Raw genomic sequence first — 9,695 nt, forward strand, 5'->3', positions numbered from 1 at the left:
TTTCAATGATTTTACTTAAGAAAAAAAGGTTTGATATTGGCCTATTTTTGCTCATTAGTGATGTGTCTAGGAGTGGCTGGATTACTGCAGTTTTCAGGGTCTGTGGGAAGATACCTGAAAGTAGAGATGTGTTCACAATCTGTAGAAGATCAGAAGCAAAACAATTGGAAACATTTTTTAAAACACCTGTTGGAAGAATATCAAGGCAACAGGAGGAGGTTTGCAGATGTTGTATAATGTCCTCCAGGTTTTAATGGTTGATGGTTTGAAATTCTTTCATATTGGAACTGCTTGAACACTGTGACAACACATATCATGTACTTGATATGGAGGCACTGTTTGTCTAATCTTCTGAATTTTGTCTTTGAAGGAGGCAAAATCAATGCAGGCCTTGGTTGATAAAAGTTCAGATGCTACTGGTTGGAGGGTTTGTTAACCTATGGACAGTAGCAAACAAAGCACGTGAATTATTATTGTTTCTATCCATGTCAGAGAAAAAGGACCTCCTTGCATACCTCAGTTCCAAATTATAAATGCAAAGTCTCTCTTTATAGGTGTTTGAATGGACCAGGAGATTTGTTTTTTGCCACCTTCGTTCAGCTTTTCGACACTCTTTTTTTCTCTTCTCACCAATAGGACATTTCTCCATGGAGATCTTCTCTTACCATATAAGGGTCCCAAAACACTTCTCTATGAAGATTCTCTTTTTATAAAGACACTATACATAATAGCCTATGTAAACCTCCCAAAAGAGAAAGAATATCACAACTTCAATCACACAGGCAAAAAGCAAAGATGATAATGTCACTTGTCTTCAGTATTATTACACGTCTGCCCTTCAGAGGGAATCCAGTGTCATAAAAAACAAACCACAGCTTAAAGTAATTTCCATCTGAATGGCATTATTTCCTCTATTCTTGTGAATGCATGGACTAATATGTGATTTACATTTGATGCCATTTTAAACACTATTCATTGCACCCATTGTATAATGATGATTTATGAGTTTATATGGCAAATAATGGCCATGTTACTGTACTGTATATGGCATTGATATTGTCCCATTGATACTACAGATAACAGTAACATCAAAAACACATACAGTTTATATTCTGTATTTAAAGTCTGTTATAGAAAGAAGTTTTGAACCCTTTTTATAAGGGTTACCTACTGCACCTTTAACTGCCGAATCTGAGGCCAACTTCAGCGTTGTGACAAAGCATTACGCTATAGCTAACATTAGTGACATGGAGTGGTGAAACATGGGGAAGCCCATAGTCTTTTATGACAAACATGACAGCCTAAACTGGTAAACTGTTGGGATTAACATTGGTAGTAGCCTTGGTCCTCCTCTTTTGTGTTTTTGTTTTGTATTAATCAAAATCGTAGATATCCAAGGGATGGAATCTATCCCTGAGAATGTGTTGCAGACTCAAAACAGCCCATCACTCCTCATCCAAGTTATTCCACATTTTAAAATTATGCACCATGCCAACCAATGTTATGGAGAACTTAAGGGCTTGGTGTAAAACTGAAGCTGTGACTTATGCCTAGGTTGAAATTATTTCAGCTGGTGCAACCCTGTTAGTGTGTAAACTTTGACCAAAGTTGCAATTGCAGAGCACTACATGAACACCTAACCACAGCTTAATATAATGAAACCTGATGGACCGTCAATATTAAGGTAATAACTATAACTGTTTACAGGAATGCAAATTCATAGGTACAATACAATGAAATTAATCAGACATGAATTTTCAATGAGAATTTATTACAGCCAGCAGTTTACCATACAAATCACCTTTCAAAATGCTCAGCTACCACCTTCCTAAATATGGCTGATATTCTGAGCACTGACAGTAAAATGACATAAAACAGAGGAATGCATTCAAATTTATTAATCTCCATTTTCTCTATTTTGCTATTTTTTTCAACAAATTTTTGTTTATTATCAAGGTCCAGTCAAACCTCTAGACCTGGCAGATAATTGTTTTCTTCTTTTTTTAAGACATAATTTATCATTTTGCGATGTTTTCAGAGTTTTAGGTTTTTCAATGTTTAATATTTTTTTCTCTTTTTCCATCGGTGAAGCAGGTTTCAAAACGCCCAATCTGTTAAGACAAAAGAAAGAATATCAATGCTTACAATGTGACAGCTAAAGTATAATTTCCTTTTTTCCCCCAAGTCTCCCAAAATGTGTATCATAATAAAATCAGCCCCCACACACACCTTAGACGCTGGGAACGCCAGCAGGGGTGGTAGACTTCTGAGCAGCCTCCTTGGCCTGGTGGGCCTGGAGCACAGCAACAGCCTCATCCACCTAAAACCACAAAACACTTAATGAACCACTGCACATGAAGCATTATCATTGAACTTTACCAAGCGGCCAGTTTTTAGCAGGAGAAAACAATGACATGCAACACGCTTGAGATCTTACAGCTCAGGCCATTAACTGACCTTTGAGCGCAGCGACTCGGGTGACTCCAGCATGTGAAGAAGTTCAGAGTTGTCGATCTCCAGCAGCATACCGGTGATCTTGCCTGCCAAACTGGGGTGCATGTTCTGGATCAATGGGAACAGACGCTCACCTGAAGGAAGAAAAATAGTCAACAACTACTTTTAAATGTGTGAAATCAGACTTAATGTGTAAAATAGCTTGGTGACCAGGATGAATTCTATGAGTTTCCCAGAACAGTTACGGTAATGTTAGTTCCTCGGACGATATCTGAGCAGAGTATGTACTAACCCAGCATCTGCTTCTGTTCCTGAGGAGGGGCAGCAGCCAGCATGGAGGCAGTCAGGGGCTCCTGTCCTTGGACATGGACAGCAGGCTAAGGAAGGGAAAAAGATTTGAGTCCAAGGTGGGGATTTACCTGCCTAACAGTAAACTACGTTAAAATGTTGACAACATCAATTAACGTTTCATATAAAATAATTTCACAGTGGATTACCACGGTGCGGAAACCCTGCGTTTAATCCCTCCCAGCTTAATCCGAGTCTCCTGGCACTGTGTAGCCTACAACATGCGTTTCTTCAAGTTGGAATCATTAATAAAGTTAGAACTATTCTGTAGCTTGCTAACAGTCCTGTTTTTTACTGCCTCGTTATCTGTAAACCTTAAAGCTACTTTCATATTTCAATAAGTGTTGAAATATTTTAAGGTATTTCAAAGTGGATCAAGTTTAGAATCTCAAAGTCAGATATTCTAATTTAAGTTCTTACTGGACACCCTACAGCGGGACAGTGTTTCAGCAGCCAGTTTTCAAGAATTTTTACAAGCCTATATTTTTGTAATATAATAACCGCTGTTACACTTTTTAATACCATTTTAGCTTGTGTTGGCCTATCAGTGCTTTCAGAACATATGGTAGAATACCATAAAAAAAAAAAATACTGTGGTATTACCACAGATTTTAGGGTTTATGAATGAAACAATATATTTGTGATGCTCCACTTATTGTACATTTTATTAAAAAAAAAAATCATACTTTGACAGATTATTGTAGTTTAATCTACTCCAGCAATGTTCCACCACATTCTCGCAGTCTCTTTGAAGTTAGAGCGAGATTCTGCTCTGTGGTACCCGGCGGATACAAAGTAAGCGTAGCGATGGTGGACAGCGAAGCAGTCAAACCATTAACATACAATTATATTGGCCACACGTTGAATGCCACCACCGGTGTGAGTCAATACAAAACAAAACTAGCGTGTTGTAGTGATTAGAGTTTGTAGTAAAGAAGGACTATATCAGCAACCCACCAATGGCAGTTGACTGCATTTATTTTTTTCGGCATTAGATTTCTACTGGCATTTGACAGATGCTAATTTTTGACCCTGATTAGGGCCATGAAAGTCAATGGAATGCTTACCTGCTGCATGGCGACCTGTGGCTGGGAGGCCATATGCTGCTGGGGGTTGCGCACACCAGCAGCATATTTGTACTGGGGCATGGCGCGCACCGGGGCAGCAGTGGCTGAAGCACCGGCAGGGCGTTGGTTCAGGGCCTGGGTGGCTGAAGGGAGAAAGGTGAACAAGGAACTTTAACTAAAACTGATTAACAGGCAGGGACAGAGGAATATATTGCAGATCCTTTGTTCTGAAAACCGAAATGCTTACGCATACGCTGGGAAGCCATCATGCGTGGGACCTGCGCATTGGGGGTGGTGGTGGGACGGATGGCATTGAAGGTCTGGGGCCTTGGAGCTGACGGGCGCATAGCATTGGGCATGTTTTGGAAGTCTAAATGAAGAGGAAACATTAGTGATCCACACTAAAATAGTTAGAATTCAGTTCTCTCAATGTTGAAAGATGGAGCTAGTTAGCATTTTCACTAGCATTATTTGCACTCCAATGAACAGAATGAACAAACTGTTGATCCCCCCCCCCCCATTTTTCACATGGAATCATGTGAAACAATGTGTCTACTTACGTTGAGGACGCACTCCTTGAGTGGCCCAACGAGGACTGGGGCGGAGCTGTGCCAGCTGGTTGGCAGAGTAGTATGCAGCACGGTTCTGAGCCTGAGAAGACAAAGATAAAATGTATTATTACACATTATCTTAGGCCACGTCCACACAAAACTTATTCTTTTTTTCCCCTGGCATCGTTTCAGGAATGTGCGTCCAAACGGATCCATTTGTAAACATAATACTTCATATTCCAGACCTATATGTGGCGCTATTTCTGCTACAGAAATTTACCAAAAAAAAACAAACAGAAGAGGCGGTGCATGTGCATAAAGCTTGCCCGCTGTTTACAAAAAGACAGCAGAAACCACAACACAAGAAGAAGACTTGTTATGAGACGTCGTCGCGGGGTAAGAGGTCAAAGGATGGGACAATGACATCCTCAATACACAAGTATGCGGCTTCAACGTCCATACAAAGACCCTGGGACCAGGTTTTAAAATAGTGCTTCTTTGGGCAGTGCGTTTACAGGATTTGTTTGGACGCTCGGCCTAAACGATGCAAAACATGTGCGTTTGCACCAAAAAGTGTGTATGTGTGGATTGCCCCTTACAGCCAAGGTGTTAAAACATTTTCCTATTATGCTCCAACCAACAGGAGGGGTTTACACCAGTTATTCTAATTCCAAACACAGTAAACCTGTACATTTAAGTAGTGAGGTAGCAACAAAATAATCAAACATGCCAAGTTGTATGTCATGTATACTAAGCAAATTGGCCAAGGGGGTGGGAAACTCACCTGAGGTATAGCCGCCATGAAGTAGCCTGAGGGCGGGGCAGGCTGATATGGGTTGAGGACAGGGTTGGGCACAGCGCGGACTGTGGCCATCCTTTGCATGTACTGGTTGGTTAGATGGGCCTGGCGCTCCTCCTTGCGCTGGGCCAGGGCCACATACAGTGGCTTTGTAGCAACAATGCGCCCATTCATCTCTGTTACAGCTTTAGTGGCCTCCTCTGGAGAAGAGAAGCACACAAAACCAAAGCCTTTGCTTCGGCCACCCTCCATCATCACCTATGGGAGAAGAAAAGGATTATTTTCTATTCCGATACATTATCGCCTTGTTAATCTCCACAAAATTAAATTGAAATTTAAACAACTGAACTCAAGACTGTAATCAAGCCATAAAACATTACTACATCACAAATCAATAAGTCTTTACCTTAGCACTAGTTATGGTTCCAAATGGAGAGAATTCTTTACGGAGACGCTCATCATCTAGGCCATCATCCAGGTTTTTCACATACAGATTGACACCCTGGTTAATGGAAAACGATAATGATTTTGTAATGTTTTGTAACTAACCACAGCAAAATATGAAGAATGACAAGATATATACCCTAAATGAGCAAATTATCACTAAGTTTTCTAGCTAAAACAGGGTGTGAGATTGTCCTTTAAAAACAGCTGTAATGTTGAAGTAAATTGCAAAGAAAGAGCACTAGGCCAACAAACCTGGTATCTGGTCATGCGATCCTGTTTCATCTGCTCAAATTTACGCTTCAGCTCATTCTGACGCTCCCCCTTCTTCTGTGCGCGGCCCACATAGACTTGCCTGCCATTGAATTCTTTACCATTCATATCATCCACAGCCTGCAATGAAATAAGCGTTAGACCACTGAAACAAACTACACACAAGCCATGTTTGTATCGACTCAAAGCCATCAATGGGACTATTGACAAGTAAGTCAATAACATTTGCCAGGGCAATGACCAGGAGTTGATGCTAACCTTCTGTGCATCTTCGTGTCTCTCGAAGCTGACAAAGCCAAAACCCTTGGATTTGCCACTCTCGTCAGTCATAACCCGGATACTGAGTGCAGGTCCTACAAGTTAAAACAGCTAATCAATACTAAATTTCATTAACACGCCAAATCACATTGGCAACCCACTTAGGGTACTTTTCACAGATAAATACCACAAATCGTTGTGCTTTACATACATAATAAAACCACAATAAAAAATAATGAATAAAAGATAAAAAAAAAGCAGACAGGTCAACCAAAAGCCAGTTTAAAAGGGTAGGTATTTAGCTGATTTTAGTCTAGGGGCGGAGAGCTTCCAAAGTTTTGGTGCTACCGACTTGAAACTTGACCACCACATGCCTTAAGCAAGGTGCAGGGAACATTTAGTAAATTTAACAAATTAGAACTAGGGGGCGTGGTCACAAATTTGGTTGCAGTAAATCAGCCACATATGTAGCTGCATGACCGTGCAATGGTCAGAAGGTTTGGGGGAGATTTTTAAACTGGCTTCTATATAGAATTGTCTTACCATATTTACCAAACATATCCTTCAGCTTCTCGTCAGTCATGTCGTCCCCAAAATTCTTGATGTAAACATTGGTAAACTCTCTGGCACGTGCCCCAAGCTCAGCCTCCCTTTCTTTACGTGACTTAAATCGCCCAACGAATCTGTTGGTCAAACGGTGAAAAATGTCGGACCAAATCACACATACCAAGACAATCCATACCCAAACTCCTTATTTACCACAATACCATTTAGGACATCAATATTCAACACTGAGGTTTTGCCAAAAACTATTCAGGGAAATCATCCTCTACTGTATTACTATTTGTATTTGCACCTAACCAAACTATTCAGATAAAGAACCTGACTTTCATCCATGACTAGTTGCAATGTGGGACACACATGGCTTTTTTAGATTTGCAGTGTGTTAAGATTCAAAACTTAACACCATTTACCTCAGGACAGCAAAAATGTTTTAGGAGGATGGATTTAGAGTTAAATGCAATGGATGACATGAGCTTGCTCTGGTGCAATTTTTACGGATAAACAAAGATGATTGGAGATGAGTTTGTGGACAAGATGCAGTTAACACACACTTTGATTGGATGCCAGATTTACATTAAGCAACCCCCCCACCCCCCAAACATATTTATTCATACCAGTGTAATTGTAGTCCCACTTACACTTTTCTGTCATTGAGCAACATGCCATTCATTTTCTCAATGGCCCGCTCAGCAGCCTCATGGGTCTCAAAGTGCACAAAGCCGTAACCCTTTGAGCCATTTTCATCACAAACCACCTTGGAAAGAGAGAAAACAATCCCAAACACCATGCATTTAAAAACACACAGAATCAGCTTCAACCTGGTGCAATATTTAGTCATGCAAACAAGTGTTGTGTATGTAAAAGCACTCAAACACAAAAACATAGGCCAACAGAATGAATGCTGCCCCGCCTACCTTGCAGGAAAGGATGTTTCCAAACGCAGAAAAGGTGTCATAGAGAGCCTTGTTGTCAATGGACTTGTCCAGGTTCTTGATGAAGATGTTGCCCACTCCACTCTTCCTCAGCGAGGGGTCACGCTGAGACCACATGATGCGGAGGGGTCTGCCCTTGATCACATCAAAGTTCATGGTGTCCAGGGCTCGCTCAGCTAAAAACAGGCCCAAAAGGTTAATACTTCTTATAACACTTAGTCCATGTCTGGTCTGTATTTTGGCTATTCCAACCTATCCAAAGAGTCTCTTAAAATTGCGTCACATCAACGTGTTGACTAAAATAACAATAGTGCTAACCCAAGCTGTAATAGAGATGATGTACCATGGTATGCCATACATAATCAAAATGGATTCAGTCTTGTTAGCTGTCCTTGCTAAAGTACAGTTCGTTAAGGTAAACCTACCGTCAGCGGGCTGCTGGAAGTTGACATAGGCATAGCCGAGGGATCGGCGGGTGATCATGTCTCGGCACACTCTGATAGAAAGGATGGGCCCAGCCGGGCTGAATTTCTCGTAGAGCATGGCCTCGGTAACGTCTGGATGCAGGTCTCCCACATAGAGGGAAGCCATTGGGTAGCTAGGCGCGCTGGGATTCATGTCTGACGACGCGAGTTCTCAAGCAACTGTAGGGTTATATTTGCTCGATATTTTGTTGACAACCGTCAGCTAATACAGGCCTCCTATATAAAGAGGTTCCTTTTCTAAGTCTCTTCGATAAATTCACAAAAATTAAGAGCGCAGACACAAATATTAGCTAGTATCTTAACAGTTAGCAACGTGGGCTAGCTAGTTAGCTTGATTAGCAAAATGTCGGAGCGTGGCCTAAACCGATGTGGCTCGCCGACTTCACAATTTTGAATCTGTACTTTCACAGTCACTTAAGCTAAATTGCCGGTAGTAAACGAAGCAAATACTGTCATTTACAATGGTAACTAGAATGACAATGCCCTTAAAGGGATAAATAACTGGTTAACAATATAAATGGCTAACGCTAATTCACCCACGCTTTCAACAATGACGCTAACGGCTTGGCTTGCTAACGTTCTTCTCGTCTTTCGTTATTTTTCGAAGGCGGCGTTTTCTTCGCGTTGCTTGGGTTGACAAATTAAATCCTGCTTCACCGATTATTATTTTTCTTATAAAAATATGTCTGCGTGTCTTCTCTAGCTTTTGGTTTGTTTCATAATAATAAAATGTGTGCCGAGACTAGGTCCGGAGCACACCCTACGCAGACAGATTACAGGAATGAAAGGAAGGTCGGTGGAGATTGTTTCCCGATTCTAGTCGAAACCACGGCGCGTTCACCACCAAAGGTGACGTCACGCACCTCGCGATATTTCACATTTGATTCGTTCGAATATTGCAGAACATTTTCTCTTTAATACCTTGAAATGTACTACCCCAGCACTTTTTGGAGTTTGTCACAGCTTCTCTTCCCCTTTTATTACAATGATATTAAGAAAATGTCACCTAACTGGAGAGTAAACTGATTTAAGGATTTTTTTCCTCTAGAGATTGAAAAGGAGACAGTCACATATAGTTATTTTTTTATAACACCTTGACTTATATATTGCCATTTCTCTGCGGCGGCATCAGCTCTATCGACTAAAAGTTGGTCTGTGAGCATTCAATCAATTTGGTGTGTCAGGCAAATATTTCAGTCTGTTTTCGCCTTTGACAGTGGGCGTTCCAGTAGAAAGATTGAAATGCTGACTTTGCAGTCGCAACTCGAACGCACCATGAATACATGTACACGTGACGCTCCCCTTTGCTGATTAAAAGTCGATGCCATTTTCGGCATTTAAAGTCAGATTGGTACAATATGCCCTATTACATCCTCCCTTTAAGACACTTAAAGTGTCGTTGCTTGCACATATGTGATATAAAACAAATTGTATTTCAATCCAATAAAACAGAGTGATCACAGAATATATCTTCATAAAAGGCCATCTTATGAATCCAACAGTAACGAGCCTAGTATATT

At 40.9% G+C, this 9,695-nt stretch overlaps 1 protein-coding gene and 1 long non-coding RNA gene across 3 annotated transcripts in view; one reads left to right on the forward strand and one right to left on the reverse strand.

Moving 5' to 3' along the window:
• LOC117946111 overlaps positions 1 to 3,134 on the forward strand; it is a 9,550-nt gene extending 6,416 nt beyond the window's left edge. Inside the window, exon 3 of the long non-coding RNA XR_004656969.1 lies at positions 3,124 to 3,134. This is a non-coding gene — a long non-coding RNA (uncharacterized LOC117946111). The remainder of the gene's footprint in view (positions 1 to 3,123) is intronic.
• On the reverse strand, positions 1,751 to 8,978 carry LOC117946106 (polyadenylate-binding protein 1A). Of its 2 annotated transcripts, none has more exons than XM_034873964.1 (15): positions 8,116 to 8,978; positions 7,673 to 7,866; positions 7,397 to 7,512; positions 6,747 to 6,877; positions 6,195 to 6,289; positions 5,919 to 6,056; positions 5,626 to 5,721; positions 5,205 to 5,477; positions 4,430 to 4,520; positions 4,117 to 4,239; positions 3,870 to 4,012; positions 2,747 to 2,831; positions 2,458 to 2,588; positions 2,230 to 2,320; positions 1,751 to 2,111 (listed from the first exon to the last, which is right to left on the reverse strand). In XM_034873964.1, exons 1-14 carry the CDS (start codon positions 8,306 to 8,308, stop codon positions 2,231 to 2,233), a joined length of 1,899 nt encoding a protein of 632 aa, XP_034729855.1. In that variant the 5' UTR covers positions 8,309 to 8,978; the 3' UTR covers positions 1,751 to 2,111; position 2,230. The 2 variants fall into 2 exon arrangements, with proteins under 2 accessions (XP_034729855.1, XP_034729854.1); XM_034873963.1 differs by having other exon boundaries at positions 6,738 to 6,877.
• Between the last annotated feature and the right edge of the window lie 717 nt (positions 8,979 to 9,695).

This window comes from Etheostoma cragini, chromosome 6 (assembly GCF_013103735.1).
Source record: "Etheostoma cragini isolate CJK2018 chromosome 6, CSU_Ecrag_1.0, whole genome shotgun sequence".
Classification (NCBI taxonomy): Eukaryota; Metazoa; Chordata; class Actinopteri; order Perciformes; family Percidae; genus Etheostoma; species Etheostoma cragini.

Bases quoted from the DNA above. Each gene is read 5' to 3' on its own strand.
- LOC117946106 (XM_034873963.1), bottom strand. From the start codon at position 8,308: ATGAATCCCAGCGCGCCTAGCTACCCAATGGCTTCCCTCTATGTGGGA. The intron at 5,722-5,918 runs GTTTGTTGGCCT...TCCATTAACCAG, and splicing joins ATCGCATGACCAGATACCAG to GGTGTCAATCTGTATGTGAA. The intron at 4,240-4,429 runs GTAAGTAGACAC...CTCTTCATTTAG, and splicing joins TCAAGGAGTGCGTCCTCAAC to ACTTCCAAAACATGCCCAAT.